At 54.4% G+C, this 17913-nt stretch overlaps 1 protein-coding gene across 1 annotated transcript in view; it reads right to left on the minus strand.

Annotated features, from left to right (window-relative positions):
* hmcn2 (hemicentin 2) overlaps positions 1 to 17913 on the minus strand; it is a 50224-nt gene that overhangs the window by 26406 nt on the left and 5905 nt on the right. Inside the window, exons 5-27 of the mRNA XM_062451952.1 lie at positions 15691 to 15862; positions 15495 to 15601; positions 15279 to 15399; positions 14568 to 14831; positions 14336 to 14480; positions 13771 to 13892; positions 13103 to 13378; positions 12521 to 12662; positions 12088 to 12215; positions 11457 to 11570; positions 11089 to 11247; positions 10729 to 10923; positions 9005 to 9100; positions 8716 to 8843; positions 8384 to 8528; positions 7851 to 7963; positions 7168 to 7327; positions 6811 to 6970; positions 4610 to 4737; positions 3874 to 4125; positions 2963 to 3046; positions 830 to 1021; positions 345 to 475 (exon numbers count right to left, since the gene is read on the minus strand). Of these exons, the coding sequence (XP_062307936.1) occupies positions 345 to 475; positions 830 to 1021; positions 2963 to 3046; positions 3874 to 4125; positions 4610 to 4737; positions 6811 to 6970; positions 7168 to 7327; positions 7851 to 7963; positions 8384 to 8528; positions 8716 to 8843; positions 9005 to 9100; positions 10729 to 10923; positions 11089 to 11247; positions 11457 to 11570; positions 12088 to 12215; positions 12521 to 12662; positions 13103 to 13378; positions 13771 to 13892; positions 14336 to 14480; positions 14568 to 14831; positions 15279 to 15399; positions 15495 to 15601; positions 15691 to 15862 (3534 nt within the window). The remainder of the gene's footprint in view (positions 1 to 344; positions 476 to 829; positions 1022 to 2962; positions 3047 to 3873; positions 4126 to 4609; positions 4738 to 6810; positions 6971 to 7167; positions 7328 to 7850; positions 7964 to 8383; positions 8529 to 8715; positions 8844 to 9004; positions 9101 to 10728; positions 10924 to 11088; positions 11248 to 11456; positions 11571 to 12087; positions 12216 to 12520; positions 12663 to 13102; positions 13379 to 13770; positions 13893 to 14335; positions 14481 to 14567; positions 14832 to 15278; positions 15400 to 15494; positions 15602 to 15690; positions 15863 to 17913) is intronic.

Below are 17913 nucleotides of genomic sequence, written 5' to 3' on the forward strand. Positions count from 1 at the left end.
CAGGGAGTCTTTACCACACAACCAGCACCAGGGAGTCTTTACCACACAACCAGCACCAGGGAGTCTTTACCACACAGCCAGCACCAGGGAGTCTTTACCACACAACCAGCACCAGGGAGTACTGCTGAGTCAGTACTATGGAGCCTGTACTGCTGAGTCAAAGGATCAGGGACTGTGATTGGCCAAGCAGCCACTAGGTGTCACCCTGATATAGGATACGATTGAGTCCCGAATGGGAAAATGTGTCCAAACTTTTGACTGGTATTGTATGTCTGGATCGACTACTGAATGCTAGAAGGCATCATGTTTGTAAGCCTTTAGGTATGCTTGAGCAGATGACTTACAGGACGGCCATCTTTGCTCCAGGTGATGGAGGGGGAGGGGATGCCGAAGGCATCGCAGCCCAGGGTCAGGGGCTGTTTCAGGGTGACGGTCAGGTTCAAGGCCTGTCCATCATCCTGGATCTCTGGAGGAACTGGATGGAAGCAGAAGAGAGGCTAATTCAACAGCATTATTCTTAAGATGTATTTTTTCTATCAGTATATTTTTTACTAGATAAATACTGTATACTGTTAACAAAGCTATCGTCTAAATTGTTTCATTTTATATCTTATATTCTCTAAGTCTAACTTGTCTGCGCTGTTAATAAGTGTTAAGCCTGTAAATTATGTGCACGAGACAAACTTCCTCGTGGTCGCTGATATATAGCTGACAGTTAATCATCTGCAGTCACAACAGGCTGGGAACCCTGGTAACCGTCACCATAGAGAACAAACCCCTGTTTGAGTTCAGGCCTCAGAGGAGATGTGATTGGTTAATGACGTCTCACCAATCACTTTCAGCCTCGCCTTCCTCTCAGCAGATCCCGCCTCGTTAGTGGCCACGCACTTGTAGTCTCCGCTGTGACTGGCCGACGCCGAGCCAATGAGAAGAGAGCTGTCCGCCGTCACGGAGAGCTCTGATTGGTCGGCGTGTATCTCCAAGCCGTTCCGGAACCAGCGCACCTTGGCTGGAGGAGAACCTGTGGGGGGGTGGAGAGAGAGGACAGGGAGCTGGGTGAACACACCTGAAGGCTTCTAACGACCTTGGGTCGACCGAGGTAAAACACACTGCAGTCGCTCTTCCTTTCTCCAGGAGGATTGAGTGGGCAAGGAGCCCAGGATGAAAGGTGCCAGCTCTACATTTATCTACTGGACAGCGGGGGCAGTAGGGCAGCCGTGCCAAAAGAGTTCCTCAGAGTCCTCTCTGTGCCTGAGCTAGGACAACACAAGGTCCTGGAACACCCCACCTATGACAAACACACGTCGCCGTACGTCTGACAGATTTACGACAGGGATAATGGGTCAGGGATTAGGCAGCAAGAGCAGGAGAGGGTCGAGGCTGTGGTTCAAAGCATTTGGTGTGTTCTCTCTGGCTTTTAAAACAGATGTGTTTGGAGCTTTACTCAGGAAGGCGGGGGGGGGCTGGGAAACCTGGGGGGGCTGGAAGGGGAGGAGGTCTGTGAGGACTAGGGGGCGCTTCCCTCCCCCCACACACACCCCCCACACTGGTCCTGGTCTCTCTCTGGTCCACCAGAGAGAGGTTGAGACACAGCCTGGCCAAGAAATCCAGAGAAGCTTAGGAGAAGCTTAACTAATGTCATACCGCATCCAAAAACACACAGAGAGACCAGAGGCACTGTTATCAGCCACTCCTACGCAGAGCACATGTTTACAGTTTGAGAGCTCTGACTCTAATTTATGACATCACTGCTGGGAGGAAATGCAGGCAGATGTTCCGTTTAGATGTTAAATTATATCGTTAAAGTCTTTGAGTCTATTTAGATTTCACCAAGCATAGCTTCACCTCTGCCATGAACATTAAAATATCTACATATACAATTATAACATAATTATAGTGATGTAGTTATAATTACAGTAATTAGTTATAGTTTTGTAGTTGGTGGACATAATTCTCCTTATGGATGTGTAGGTATAGCATGTCTGTCTGTCTTGGGGTAAAGAAAGGACATAAGGAGCCTGTCTGTCTGCCTGTCTGTCTGTCTGCCTGTCTGTCTGCCTGTCTTCCTGTCTGCCTGCCTGTCTGCCTGTCTGCCTGTCTGCCTGTCTGCCTGTCTGCCTGTCTGCCTGTCTTCCTGTCTGCCTGTCTTCCTGTCTGCCTGTCTGTCTACCTGTCTGCCTGTCTTCCTGTCTGCCTGTCTGTCTGCCTGTCTTCCTGTCTGTCTGCGTGCCTGTCTGCCTGTCTGCCTGTCTTCCTGTCTGTCTGTCTGTCTGCCTGTCTGAGCTACAGGAGGACCGGAGTAACCTGTCTCCCTCCTCCTCCTCCTCCTCCTCTCCTGTGTGGAAGATCCCTGCAGACATCTCTGTACATTATTCCAGCAGTGGCCTGTAATTAGGATTCCTCTCTCCGTTGGCCCACTGCAGAGGAAAACAGATGTGGGCCAGCGAGGAGGAGGAGGCGGGAGGAGGGGGGGGGGGGGGGGGTGCGGCCGAGCATGCTTCCAGCTGCTGCTTCACGTAGCGCACCCTCTCCTCACCTTCCCAAATATGTCCCGTTGCCATGGCGAGGCCCCACACAAACAACAGCTATTTACTCATCCTGTCAGGAGGGGGGTGAGGGAGGGCGCTAGAACACATGAATGAATGCTCGGCACAGATGTAAATAAACACACGCTCATTCTCGGGCCAAGTCTTCTGATGAAGCCGGCCTCCCCCAGCCGTGGTGAGTGTTACCTTGTCCTCGCCAACACGCTACAGTAGAAAGAGCGAAGGCGCAAGCCTGGAAGAAACCACGCCGTCAGTCTGACGGGGGGGGGGGGGGAGGGGGGGGGGGGGCGCAGCGCACTGTTGTTCCACAGCTTTGACTACTACAAGCGATGTGGCGATGGCAAGAGAGGGGCTGAAGGTACGGAACAGTGTGCTGGGAAACGGCGTCCAGTGACTCATCCCTATCGGAGTCATACCTTGAGCAGGGCAGGGGATGAGCACCTGGCTGTTAGCAACTATCTCCATGACGACGTCACCAGCCTCGGCGAAGGACGGAGCCTCTGTGGAGAGATGAGGAAACAGGAAGTGGTCAGATCTGAGGAAACAGGAAGTGGTTAGATCTGAGGAAACAGGAAGTGGTTAGATTGGGAAGGGTCGCTTACACCATTAAACACAGGGCTAGCTTTGTCTTACGGCAGGGGTCATACGAGTCCAGCTCCAATTTAGGGAGTAAGGACCATCCTAACGAAGTATGTAAGTGCGAAACTGACTGACTCCAGTCTACTTTAGCCTTAGGCAGAGCGTTAGTGAAAGGGTTAATCTGAGAGGTGAGGCAGAACACTGTTCTTTCTGCCCTGACATGATGAGTCATGTGACCTCTGACCTCTGCTCCCTCATTAACCCCGCGTCCCGGCTTCCTCTGGGACCATCCTCACCCAGCCCTGACCTTCAGGGTCAAAGGGCAGCTCGGTCAACTGGTCAGCTAGTACAGAGGTCAGTCTGTCATGGTCGTAGATCCTCTCGAACCATGCTGGTTCTGCCTCCAGAAAACGAATCCTCAGAAAGATCCCGGAGCTTCCTGGGTTGAGCTCTGCCTGTCTGCTCTGGTTCTCAGCCAGGGGAATCTGGACTTGGAGCTCATGACTAAAACCTTGTATTCTCTACTGTGATGAACCAGCGACACTGCAAACCTATATCAACTTCATCACACTGACTGAATCCCCCCAAAAACTAGTTTAGTTTTTAGTCTGGTGTGTGCGCAGCAGTATATGACGAGTAAGCCTACTGATGCTGGTGACAAGGTGAGATGGTGCTGGTTCTGTGTCTGATGTGATGGTTGGTGCTGGTTCTGTGTCTGATGTGATGGTTGGTGGTTCTGTGGACTCACCCAGCACCTCCAGCTGTATCAGCAGGGTATCCTGCCCTGCGCTGTTCTCCGCCACACAGCTGTAGCTGCCCTGGTCGGCCAGGCTGACCCTCTGGATCCTGAGGGCCGCCACCTCCCTGGTCTCCAGCAGGCGCCCGTCGTGGAACCAGCGGACCTGCGGCCGGGGCTCCCCCTGGACCACGCACGGCAGGGTCACCGTCTGGCCAATCAGAGCCTTCAGCACCGACGGCCCGGCCTGGATCTTGGGTTTGGCTGAGGAAAAAAACAAAATACGGTGCATCTAACCAGTGGCGTAGGTTTGTTTTCAAATGTGGGTTGGACAGCTTTTTTTGTCTTTTTTTTTTTAAGGTTACAGCCGTTAAATATACTTTTCTTAATAGGAAGCGGGGTGGACATTTGTCATCAAAAAATGTAACCTACACCCCTGAATATAACAGGCCCGCCTCTGCTAAATGACTAGAATGTAATGTGAATGTTTACATGTTCAGCTCACCCACCTGACTCCCTAGGAGGTGACTCCATAGGAGTCAGGTGACTGAGCGGTTAGGGAATCCGGCTAGTAATCAGAAGGTTGCCGGTTCGATTCCCCGTCATTCCCCCCAAAAAAGACGTTGTGTCCTTGGGCAAGGCACTTCACCCTACTTGCCTCGGGGGAATGTCCCTGTACTTACTGTAAGTCGCTCTGGATAAGAGCATCTGCTAAATGACAAAAAATTGTAAAAAAATTTAAATGTACCTTGGATGTTTAAGTTGTAGCTCAGGGACACGTTCCCCGCTGGGTTGGCCGCTGAGCAGGTGTAGCGTTTACTGTCACTCAGACGCACGTCGGAGATCTTCAGAGAGCCGGAGGCAAGCACACTGAACCTGGGGAGAGGTCAGGGGTCAGAGGTCAGGGGTCAGAAAAACATAGTTACGATCTACAAGCTTGTATATGTGTTAGTGTGAGCCCAAACTAACAGGTGCGTTTGGACAGGCTCGTGTGTGTGTGTGTGTACGAGTACCTTGGTGTTGTACATGTATCTATGCATTCATAATTACGCATGTCAGTAATGGGAACTGAAAATCCGTCATAACTTGATAACAAAAACCTGCTTCAGATGCTGTCCAGCTTCATAAACAGATACAACCACACCAATCTAAACACAGGCGTGGATTTATCTAAGATAAGTGTGTCTCCTAAGCAACTAACTTACAACAATAACACGTGTTAAGTGGAAAGGCCTGGAAACACAAAGACTTCTGTATTTCGACACGGCACATGGAGCTCTAAACTCCCTCTGCCCTCTCCCCCAACCCCTAGCACCAGCAGCATGTCGGGGCCAGGTCAGAGCAGCACCCTCACAGCGGACCAGAGGCAGCCCCTGGCTCCATCCAGCCAGCCCCTACTCCTCCCAACACTGGTGTCTGCACCTGTGTGTACTCAGACTGACCCAGCCTGGCTGGAGCACACTGGGAGAGCCAGAGAGGGCTGACAGCAGCTCTCCTGGAGGCAGACCCGCGGAGTCCTGACCCTGGCAGTATATCCAGCCTTCCTTGACAATGGAGGTAGACCCAGCCCCGCGGATCGTGAAGGTAGACCCAGTCGCCCTGACCCTGGAGGAAGACCCAGCTCTCCTAACTCAGGCTGGGCTGACAGCAGCTCCTCTGACCCTGGAGGAAGACCCAGGGTGGGCTGTGGGCTGTGGGAAGGGGGAGTCCAGCTTGGCCTAATGTCTCACCACCAGGCCTGTGGTGGAGGGGGGAGGGCAGTGGTGATGGTGGTGGGGAGGGCAGTGGTGATGGTGGTGGGGAGGCCAGTGGTGATGGTGGTGGGGAGGCCAGTGGTGATGGTGGTGGGGAGGGCAGTGGTGATGGTGGTGGGGAGGCCAGTGGTGATGGTGGTGGGGAGGGCAGTCGAGGGGGGGGGGGGAGGGCAGTCGAGGGGGGGGGGGCACTCCCCAGACATGCTGAGGTATTATCAGCTTCCTCTGGTCTCCCTGGCTGGGCTGTAGTATTGGGGGAGGGGAGTGTGGAGGGGTTGTGGAGGGGTGGAGGGGTGGGGGGGGTTGTGGAGGGGTGGAGGGGTGGGGGGGTTGTGGAGGGGTGGAGGGGTGGGGGGGTTGTGGAGGGGTGGGGGGGTGGGGGGGTTGTGGAGGGGTTGTGGAGGTGTGCTATTCTCATCAGACAGGCACGGTAAAGAGTCAACATGTTGTTTTATGGCAGGAGATCCACAGGGGACCGAACGTCAAACGGGACAGTCTCTTCCTCTCGTCTCGTTGGCGTACCTCCCTCCCCCCCCCATCCTCCTGCCCCCCCCCCCATCTTCCTGCCCCCCCCCCTCCCCTCCCCTCCCCCCCCCCCCTCCCCTCCCCCCCTCCCCCCATCCACCTGCCCCCCCCTCCCCTCCCCTCCCTCCCCTCACCCACATCCTGGCCTCACGCACGTCTCCTCCTCCTCCTCCCTCTCCAGACTCCAGTCCTCTCCCTGCCCTCGTCTCCATGCAGTGACTGTGGTCTGGTGGTCTGGTGGTCTGGTGGTCTTGCCTGGGGGTCTCTGTCAGCTCGGGTGTGTGCCCCACACTCGGCAGCAGACAGCGGGGCAGACACATCCAGTCAGACGGACCACATCACACATCCATGGAGAACCAGATGTTCCTTCTCAGAGAGCCTCCTTACATCTACACAGATCTGTCTGCTCTGCTACACACTGCTCTGCTCTGCTCTGCTGTGCTCTATACCAAATGGCTGCCTCTACTTGACTCTGATCTGCTCTTTGCTCATCAACACTAAGCCTGTCTGTCTGCCTTTAAAGGCACCTCTAAATGATCTCAGAACGTTCATGGCAGCTTGGGAGAGCAGCCGGATTCAATCAAAGGCCCTCGTTAACAGTGGGATGGTGGTCGTTAGAGCAGGTTAGTGAGGGTCTGGAACGAGGGACGGCGAGGCGGTTTTCTCTCACCACGCCGTGACTGGAGGGATGGGCTGTCCGTCACGGGTCCATGTGATCAGGGGGGAGGGGCTTCCCTGGACCTCACAGGGAAGAACCACCTCGGACCCCACCTCGGCAGCCATGTTTACCGTGTTGCCATGACCGCTCACCCCCATTATCTTCGGTTTGGCTGAGAAAGAAGAAACAGTAAAGATTCCATTGACTGATCTGACATTTTTAGATATTTAATTTCAGTTCATTAAATGTCTACGTAATCGGCCGAGGCCATGAATCCATGACTCAGCGTTTCTCAAACGACGAGGAATTTCTCAAACAGCAGGAGGCCAAAGCAGGCCGGGTGTGTGGGTGAGGATGTGTGCTCCTTACTGTTGACGCTGAGCTGCACCTCCCTGCTGGTGTAGCCCACAGCACTGCTGGCCGTGCAGGTGTAGATGCCAGCGTCCTGGAGGGTGGGGTTGGGGAGGTGGAGGTCCCCAGCCTGGTCTGGCTGGGGGAGGGTCCTGTCCTTGGGCAAGGCCTGTCGACCCTGGGGGGGCGGGGGGGGGGGGGGGGGCGGAGGAGGGGTGAGAGGGAGGGGAGAGAGCAGTGTGAGGACTGGACTCATGCAACAGCACAGGAACACGCTACAAGGCAAGTTCAGAGACTCACTTCTGATGACGCCTGTAATTACAGAGCCCCTTCTCCTGAAACTCTCTCTTTAACTGAAGTACAAACACAGGCAGGCACACACGTGTACTTATCCTCTTTAACAAGGTGGCTTTTACAGTGCCAATTTCACCTGACAGAAACATGCTAGACAGAACGCACAAGGCAGAATGCACAAGGCATGCCCCTACTAGAGGAAAATGATACAGGAAAAACAGTCAAGCTACATTTGTTTACAGTTGATTTATATGATCTCAACGGTCATTCATCTTAAGACCGATTAACAATAACAGCAGTCACCAGGATATTTCTATGTGTGAAGTTACTAAAGGAATTTCAGGGAATGTGGGTCAAAACAGTCATTTGTGAAGTGTTGCCTTTGAACGAAGCCAAACAGACGTTACCTTGGACCAGGTTACAGTTGGCATGGGAACGCCACTGGCCTCACACGACAGGGTGATGGCCACGCCCTCGCTGGCTGTGTAGTCGTACGGGCCGCTGTTGATCTCAGGGGGTACTGTGAAAGTAGAGCACATCCAATATGTTTCAGCTGTTTCCACGACAGCCAGAGCCTGGGAGCAGAGTTCAGAGGTCAGACCAGGGGGCATGTCTTCATTACAACCCGATGAAGACCCTTCATCGGGGCATCCATTACTAAGAGTACGGAACACAGAAGCCCCTTTCACTAAAACATGGCCGGCAGTAATGAAGCCTGTCTGTATTATGATGGCCGGAGGTCAATTCTGATACATGGGATTTTTCTCCACAGTCAGCACATTGTTAGCATGTCTAAAGAGCATGTCTGTGTGTGGTGGACCCTGGCCGGCCCTGAGGAGGTGGAGCTCTGGCAGAGAGGAGGCGGAGCTATGACAGAGAGGAGGCGGAGCTATGGCAGAGAGGAGGCGGAGCTATGGCAGAGAGGAGGCGGAGCTCTCACCGTGGACCTCCAGGCTCACGGAGATGTTGACCGAGCCCGCTACGTTCACCGCCGTGCAGACGTAACTCCCAGAATCCCCTTGGGCGGTCCTCTCGATGTGAAGGCTGCCGTCGCTCCGCAGGAAGGCCCGGCCGCTCAGTTGCAACTACAGGAGAGCACACGCTGGCGTTACGGCAACCACGGCATCCACACATATTATGGGACACATCCGTCCCCCCCGTATAGCTGGGGATGGGCTCGCTTGACTGAACAGCCGAGTTTCAGAATAAAAGCGTGTTCCGAATGAACAATTAAAATGACATAAGGAGACCACTGAATTTGTCCATTCTTACTGGTTTGCCGTTGTGGGTCCAGTGACGTTCAGGCAGGGGGATTCCATCCAGCAGCATGCAGGGGATACTGAGTGACTGGCCCACTCTGGTGGTCAGGACTGGGGCTCCCTGGGCCAGGACCGGGGGCTCTGAGGAACGAATAGGAGGATATCATCGAGATACAACCCAGATATAACTCCAGCAGCTGGGTAAACAGAGGAGGATACATATCAGCTATTATCAGACGGGTCTCTGTGGAGAGCCGTTGGCATAGCGAGGGGAACTAGTAGAGGGGAGATCTACGCCATACCTAGCCCGGTTACGGAGACGCTCACTTCGGTCCTGACAGTCCCAAATTGGTTCTTAGCCTCACAGATGTACAGACCTTCATCATCCAGCCAAACGCCTGCAAATACACACACAGTCAGTTAGAACCCTCATATTAATTGTCATATACCCCCACATATGTATAGAGAGGCCAATGAATGTCCTGTTGAGCTAAATATGAGAAAGGTCATCTATACATTTATCTACAAGTGATGACGTACAAGATAAACATATTGGACCAGAGCTCAATAGCGTACCTTATTTAAATGTGTTGAATTATCAAGCCATTTGTATAAGTCAAAACATGAACATGCAATTTGGGTGTAATGTGCTGCAGCTGTGCCCATGTGTACGGCGTTTCCTAAGAAGCAGATTCTGCTCAGATCGCATGAAGACAGATCTGTGTAGCCCGGCGTTCAGTGTGTAGATAGGGGATGAGGTAAACACCAGAGGAGGGTCATATCTGAGAAAGCTTTACATATCTGACATGTTTACAGCCCATGGCAAGGGGATTGATCTCTTCTAAATGCAAGGTAAACACCAGCCATCTGCTGCAGTCTGAGCAAATCAGGTCGCCCCCAGATGGGCCCGTAGATGTACAATGAAAATACTACTGGTGCTACTCCAATAAAACAAAACACAGCCCATAAACGTTTAGGGTCAGTTCTTCTCTGCCAAGACGTGGGCCAAGAGCTGTCCAGCGCGTACAGGAGGACCCAAACCCAACCACCTCTCTCTCAGTTCTACACTGGCCTGGATCGCCCCCTCTCCGAGAGAGAGAGAGAGAGAGAGAGAGAGAGAGAGAGAGAGAGAGAGAGAGAGAGAAGGAGAAGGAGAAGGAGAGAGAGAGAGAGAGAGAGAGAGAGAGAGAGAGAGAGAGAGAGAGAGAGAGAGAGAGAGAGAGAGAGAGAGAGAGAGAGGGGGAAACTCTACGCTCCTGAAGCAGAGCCAAGCCGATCGGGTTCCATTCACACTCTTAAGAAAACGTTTACTGAATCTTATGTGGGGGGGGGGGGCTTCACCTTCTCTATATATACACGTTTATATTCATTCAGGGAATCTCAACAATGCCAGTCAGACAAGGCCAAAGGAGGGGCAGGGCTGATCTGCTGTGAGGACCAGGCTCAGGGCGGATCTGCTGTGAGGGCCAGGCTCAGGGCTGATCTGCTGTGAGGACCAGGCTCAGGGCTGATCTGCTGTGAGGACCAGGCTCAGGGCGGATCTGCTGTGAGGACCAGGCTCAGGGCGGATCTGCTGTGAGGACCAGGCTCAGGGCTGATCTGCTGTGAGGACCAGGCTCAGGGCGGATCTGCTGTGAGGACCAGGCTCAGGGCGGATCTGCTGTGAGGACCAGGCTCAGGGCGGATCTGCTGTGAGGACCAGGCTCAGGGCGGATCTGCTGTGAGGACCAGGCTCAGGGCGGATCTGCTGTGAGGACCAGGCTCAGGGCGGATCTGCTGTGAGGACCAGGCTCAGGCCGGATCTGCTGTGAGGACCAGGCTCAGGGCTGATCTGCTGTGAGGACCAGGCTCAGGGCGGATCTGCTGTGAGGACCAGGCTCAGGGCTGATCTGCTGTGAGGACCAGGCTCAGGGCTGATCTGCTGTGAGGACCAGGCTCAGGGCGGATCTGCTGTGAGGGCCAGGCTCAGGGTGAGACGGGGGGTGAGATGGGGGGAGAGACAGGGGGTGAGGGGTGTGTAACTCACTGTTTATCTGCAGATATCCCATCCCCAGCTGCTCTGCTCTGCCCTGGCTACCAGACCTGGTCTGGACCCGCCTGCCGTCCTCTCTCCGCCACGTCACCGCGGGCAACGGGAAGCCCCTGGCGACACAGGGTATGGTGACGTTCTCGCCGACGCTGGCCGCGATGTCACCCGGCGCCTCGTGAAACACGGGTCCCTCTGATGAGAGGAAGAACAGCACACCCCGCATGAGCTCCAATAGAACCTCCTGGAACTAAGTATAGCTGTGCTGAAACGCCAGGCCTGAAATAGGAAATATGCAAGTCTGTTGTCCCTGTTAATGTGAGAGTGTGTGAGCAAGACTAAGATGGTCACCGCCCTCACCTCCGACCTCCAGAGTGACGGTGTCCGAGGAGGTTCCAGCGGAGCTGCGAGCCTCGCACCTGTAGCGGCCCGCGTCCATCACCTGCGCCCCTCGGATCAGCAGCACGCCGCGCTCATCATCCTGTTCAGCGAACGGCCCGGAGCCCACCTGCAAGTCCCCTGGAACACCCCCCCCCCCCCCCACACACACACACACACACACATACACACACACACCCCACACACACAGCAGGAGACACACACACACAGCAGGACACACACACACACACAGCAGGACACACACACACACATGGAACGTTAGGCTATCCCTCCAGCACATACCCACGGATCCTTCACGAATCCCTCTCACATGAACAGGCAGTCATTACCTTTAAACCAGTGGAGCTTGGGAGGGGGGGCACCTGTGGCGAGGCACTGCAGGGTGGCATCCCCCCCGACAGCCACCAGGACCACCTTGAGCTTGGCCACAACACGCGGGACCTCTGTAGGGGAGAGGAGGGACACACACACACAGAGCTTAACTCATAAACTTGATTAAAACACTTGAATCACCCACCAAACGGCCAGACATCCCGGCAATTCAACACCCGATAAAAATACCAGAATATGTGAATTGAATTAATTCAAATCGACTGGACAGTGGGGAAGCGACAGGTTAAATATAGAGCTGACTAACATCTCCCTGTGCGTCAACAGAGAGAGGGAGTGTCAGTCAGAGAGGACCGGGGCAGAGGGACAGCTGGCTGAGGAGCTACACCCAGCCAGTCGCTGGGTATCTTGACGGATATACTATGTTGTTAAAAATGAAACTCGCGGAGAAAACCAAATGTAACCCCAGTACACCCTAGGGAGAGGCTGCCAAGGTACATGGCCATTAAACTGCAGATCAGGAGACTGCAGGTTTAAATGTACGTCCCTTCGGATAAGAGAGTCTGCTAAACAAATGCATTTTTTCAACTCCCGTGTGGAACAGTGTTTTCGCAGCTCCTGGGTTCCTACCTGCAAATGTCAGAGTCACTGACTGAGAGGAAGTCCCAGCCTCATTGGTCGCCAGGCATGTGTAGTTCCCAGAGTCCTGAGGTTGGGCGTTAGAGATGGTCAAGACTCCTTTTTGGGTCAGAGTCAATCTGCATCAAATCAAACCGACATCAGGGAGTTACAGTTTGTTGATCTTATATAGAATGGAAAAGACAGATGTCTCAATGAATCACTACAGTCCCTGCTTTTATTCCAAAACACATTTCAGGATAGCTTGAAGCTGATTTATTTTGAATATGTTATGTACAGTAGAAACATTCAGAGACTGGAAGTCTGGGAGTAGTTTTTTGTGTTGTTGAGATTATAACACTTAAGGATTGGGCCGACAGGATCTGACATGCATGTTGGGTCAAATTAACTTCCTGGAGGTGTTGAGAGGGCAGGGTTCCCGTACCTCGGACGATGACTAAGGAAGAGGTTTCCATGACTCCAGAAAAGCTGGGGCGAGGGGGATCCATAGGCGGAGCAGGCGAGCCGGACTTCGTCTCCCAAAGAGAAGGCCTGGCCCTGGGGCTGAATCACCACGGAGGGAGCCTCTGCAGGAGGGGAACAGGAGCGGTATGGTGAGTCAGGGCCAGGTCACAGCTCTGACACCCGGGGCCGCAGCCTGGCAAGGAGCTGACGTCATCAGGCTACATCACACTGAGAGGCATGTTCCACATATGTCCGGTCGTTTGCAAACACGTTACAAGCGTCTGAGAGTATGGCCATGATAGAAGCCACCATTTTTTTTTTCTTTTCTAGCACATAAATCTGGCTGATGAGTAACATGCTGTGACTGGAAACGAGTCCATGTACGGGGTAGTATGGGTGTTTGTGTGTGTGTGAGAGGGTGTGGGGGGAGTGGGGAGGGGGGAGGGGGGGGTAGGAGCTGGGCTGAGATGGAAACCAGATGACAAGAGGTCTCGAAGGAGGAAGCCAGCCTGGCTAAACGTTCCAGCAGATGAATGCCTCGCGGAGGCACCCAGAACCGTACCTGGGACCAGGAGCCAGAAGGAGATCCTGCTGTCTCCGTGGGCATTGGTGGCCACGCACTGGTACTCCCCCGCATCCTGGAGCCTCACCCCGCTCACCTCCAGGGAGGAGCCATCCCCCAGCGTCCTCACCCTGCCCCCCCGGGCCAGGAGAGGCCGCCCCTGCCTCCACCACGTCAAGTTGTGGCGCATGGACCCCTCCACCCGGCAGGACAGGGTGGCTGTGCTCCCCACGGACGAGGTGATGTTGACGGGGGCCTTCAGCGCCGGAGGAGGTTCTGTGTCGCGGGGGGACACAGTGAGCATCGTGAGACACCGGGGGGGACACAGTGAGCATCGTGAGACACCGGGGGGGACACAGTGAGCATCGTGAGACACCGGGGGGGACACAGTGAGCATCGTGAGACACCGGGGGGGACACAGTGAGCATCGTGAGACACCGGGGGGGACACAGTGAGCATCGTGAGACACCGGGGGGGACACAGTGAGCATCGTGAGACACTAAACCTACGAGATCGTCTGATGCGGCTCTTACAGTACGGTGTTTAGGCGGGGTGTATTAAACGGAGATAAGGATTTCTGGGATGGATTTCAACATTTCGCTACCTCTGTGGTCTGCGAGTCCGTGAATGTGTTCATGTGTGTGTGCGTGTTCATGTGTTTGACATACCTCTGACCGTGAGCTGTGTGAGGGCTCGTCCCAGCCCAGCGCTGCTCTGAGCGACACACTCATACGCTCCCTCGTCATCGCCTGAGGCCTGGGGGATTTCCCATGATGCTCTGGCCGAGAACCTGGGAGCCAATTGTCAACAGGGATCAGTCATGTGACCGGGAGAGTTCTCATGGGAACCCTATCTGAGATCACACACCACTAGCCTGGCTGGTACATGGAACAGAAATACCTTTCAACAAGCGCCTGATTCGGTTCAGGGATGTAATTCAAAACAGAGTGTCAGGGGAATAAAAGGCGTTCTTAACTTTGTTTCCAAGATGACATAGTGAAACGTGTAATGTACACAGACTCTTTTGTGTATACCCGTTTCCTGATTGATGCACCAATAAAATGCAGCTGGCATTGTCAGCACTAATGTGTTGCAGCCCTGGCAACAGCACACAAATACCGGTCAGTTACCTCATTATCTGTCCTAACAGTCGGTGAATGTGGATGTCTTAAAGGAAGTCTAAAGTTCAGGAACACACAGGAAGACATGTCCCAACACAAGAAGTAGACTCACTGAAACTGTTTCTCTTCTCCCAGGGTCAGCCCGTCCCTGGTGAACCTCAGCCTATAGGGAACGTCGCTGTCCACAGAGCAGCCAATGACAGCGGGCTGCATGTAAAAACCCTTCACCGCAGTGGGCATGCTCACCGCAGGGGGGTCTGTGTCGGGTGGGGGGGGACAGAGGTCAGAGGTTGACTGGAACTCAGGTGACCACAGGGGTGGGGTGGAGTTGGGAGGGGTCCTACCTGGGATGATGTTGGTGTAGGACACACTGGACAGTCTCTGGAAGCGGTAGCCCTCCTCGTCCTTGCCCGTCACCTTGAGGAAGAAGCTCTGGGAGGGGGTCCGGAACTCAGGCAGCGCCCAGAGCCCCCGGCGGCCCCCGTCAGAGGGCAGGGGCACGGGGAGCGTGCGGATGGAGCGCCCTGATCCAGACACCAGCTCCACGTAGCTCAGCAGGCCTGGAGCCTCCAGACCCGTACACTTCAGCAACATGTGGGCCGGGACACCTGGGACACACTAGATGTCATGCGGCGGAGTCTAGAACGTCCGCACACGGCGGCCATCTTGCGACAGTCAACTCGCTCACCCATAACATTGTGTTGATGCTACATGTACTTTGTAAATGACCATAACTTGCTCAATTTTCAACCGATTTTGAAACGGTTTGGTTTGTTATCAACATCAGAGATGTCGTTATGCCACTGAATACTTATGAATAATTATGTTTTTGTTTTCTTTTAAGAATAGAAGTATGCAGTGACATAACGACATCTCTGATGTTGATAAAAAACCAAACCCATTTAACCCTGTGTCTGCACACAGTCCTTTCACCTCTTACGGTCGGAGCACATTCCAACGATATTTTCAGGATGGAATAACACATGTACATATACTATTTTCTTATTATTGATCATGTGTGTGATGATATAAAACCATGTGGAAACAGAAATCACCTTTTATAGGTCTCTCCCTCGTGTGGTTAAACTCAGAGACAGGCACGCTGGAGAACCCGGCTCTGAAGTCCAGCTTGCTGACTCCTGTCACCCTCAGAGTGTGGCGTCCTCCACAGCTCGTCTGGGTAAAGACAAGCTCACTTGTTCCAGCGTGCACCACACCACAGAGAAGAAGGAGTGGGGGGGGGGGGGGGGGGTCAGGGGGTCAGGGTTTACCTTGAGAGTCCAGGCTCCCGGCCGTGGGAACTTGAGGTTGACGACACGGGCAGAGTTGGGGATGTTCAGCAGCTCGGTGAGTCCCTCCTCCACGCCGACCGTCCGGCCTGGAACACACTCACACACGTCAACGTGCTGTCCTCGGGTCCGCCAGGAGGGTGGACGCTTACTGAATACCAGGGGGCCGGAGACTCACCGAGGGGGTCCTGGAGCTGGATCTGGGGGGCGGGGCCACTGAGTGACACGGTGACCTCTCTGAGGCTGGGGTCGAAGGGCACCTCCCACTGATTCTCCTGCGCGCTGTCGTGATTGGACGAGAGCAGATGGACCTTGAGGGCCTGGACGGTCTCCTCCACCCACTTCAGGACCTGGAGAGGGGGGCACAGACACCCTCACTGAGAGCCCAGCTGGACGGGCGCTCTTGGACCGCTCTACCGTCCCCTCTGGAGTAACGCGACAGGGAGACGGCACGGGAAGGCCGAGGCTGTGACGAGCCAGGGCACTCACACACATGACACACACATACACACACACACATGCACACGCACAGATATATCACACAAACACACACACACACGCACACGCACAGATATATCACACATACACACACACGCACAGATATATCACACATATACACACACACGCACAGATACATTACACATACACACACACACACACACACATGCACACGCACAGATATATCACACATACACACACATGCATGCACACGCAATCACACACACACAAACACACACTCCCTGCAAGCTGTTCTTTGTCTTCGCACATTCTTTTATTGCTGACGTTCGTCTCCAAGGGATTCTCCATAAACAAGAGCTAAACTGCCAGTAAGATAAGGTGCAGTTTTGGTTCCATGTTCAGCGTGAGCTTCCAGAGGAGTTCCTGTCATAGAGAGGGCCCTGGCAGTGATGAATCCTCAGGTTCCCCTGTCTGGGGGGGGGGTCAGTGAGGGGGATCACAGTACGTGATAGTATGCGAACATTGTCCTCTGTGTTAACATTAAATTTGGATGGGCTTAAAATAGGTGATTGCGAGCAGGCTGAATGAGAAGCCAGGCAGCCGTCCCGTTCCCAGATAAAGGTCGATTTCTCCCTCTGCAGGACCAATGAGGAGCGGAACCGCAGCAGATCCCCCAGGCCTGATCACACACATCACAGTACGGTTCTTCCCTCCCCTGAACGGTGGGCTATTCCATCCTGAAAATATCGTTGGAATGTGCTCCGACCGTAAGAGGTGAAAGGACTGTGTGCAGACACAGGGTTAAATCAACCGTGCCTGTCTCTCTTCGGGGGAAAACCCGGCTGAATTAGAGCGAGGGGTCTCGTTTCAGCAACCAGACTCTTTCTTTTCCATCTTCTTAGACCTTAACAAGCAGCAGGGGCCTTGTGTTTGATTTGTTCTGATGGTCCTTAGACATCTTGGCTGCGTCGTTTCCATAATGAAGCATCCGAAGAACACTGCAGCAGTAAGCCCTCTGGGACGGAGGTTAATGCAACAAATCTTAATATATTTAGGAGTAACATAGAAAATCGGGCCAGGGCCGAGCCTTTGATAATTTAATTAGCAGGCCTCTGCTCTGTGTATCAGTGCTGACAGCAGCTGGTTTCTGGAACGGTTTTACAACTGGAAACAGCTGCCACATGTGTAGCTCTCTCTCTCCCAGTCCAGCAGGAAACCGCTCGGGGTGACCTACATCTGCCGCAGGGGGGGGTCCATTTCATCCCCACGGCCGGGGAGGGGAGGACAGTGATCTGGGCCCAAGTATGGACAACAGGCCAGGCTTCAGAGACCAACCTCACTGCTGTCTGGGAGCCAAGGTGTGTTTTCAAGAACACGCTGCCCCTCCCTCCCTTGCTCCCTCCCTCCCTCCCTCCCTTGCTCCCTTGCTCCCTCCTTCCCTCCCTCCCTCCCTCCCTTGCTCCCTTGCTCCCTCCCTCCCTCCCTCGCTCCCTTGCTCCCTCCCTCCCTCCCTCCCTCCCTCCCTCCCTTGCTCCCTCCCTCCCTCCCTTGCTCCCTCCCTCCCTCCCTTGCTCCCTCCCTGGCTCCCTTGCTCCCTCCCTCCCTCCCTCCCTCCCTCCCTCCCTTGCTCCCTCCCTCCCTCCCTTGCTCCCTCCCTCCCTCCCTTGCTCCCTCCCTCCTTCCCTCCCTCCCTCCCTCCCTCCCTCCCTCCCTCCCTCCCTCCCTGGCCTCCTCGGGGCTGTGGGGGAGGCCTGGGGATCTGCGGGTCTTTGAAACCTCATCCGGCAGGTCTCAGCTGAAGAGACACCAGGCGCTGTGTCAGGAAGAAGCTCGTCCTGTTCTGGGAAGCGTGAAGGGAAGCTGAGAGCCACGGGATCAGCTGAGGCCGAGGTGACACCCCCCCCGCTCCTTCATCCTCCCACAGAGCTTGTCTCAAGGTCTC

This window comes from Osmerus eperlanus, chromosome 25 (assembly GCF_963692335.1).
Source record: "Osmerus eperlanus chromosome 25, fOsmEpe2.1, whole genome shotgun sequence".
Taxonomy (NCBI): domain Eukaryota; kingdom Metazoa; phylum Chordata; class Actinopteri; order Osmeriformes; family Osmeridae; genus Osmerus; species Osmerus eperlanus.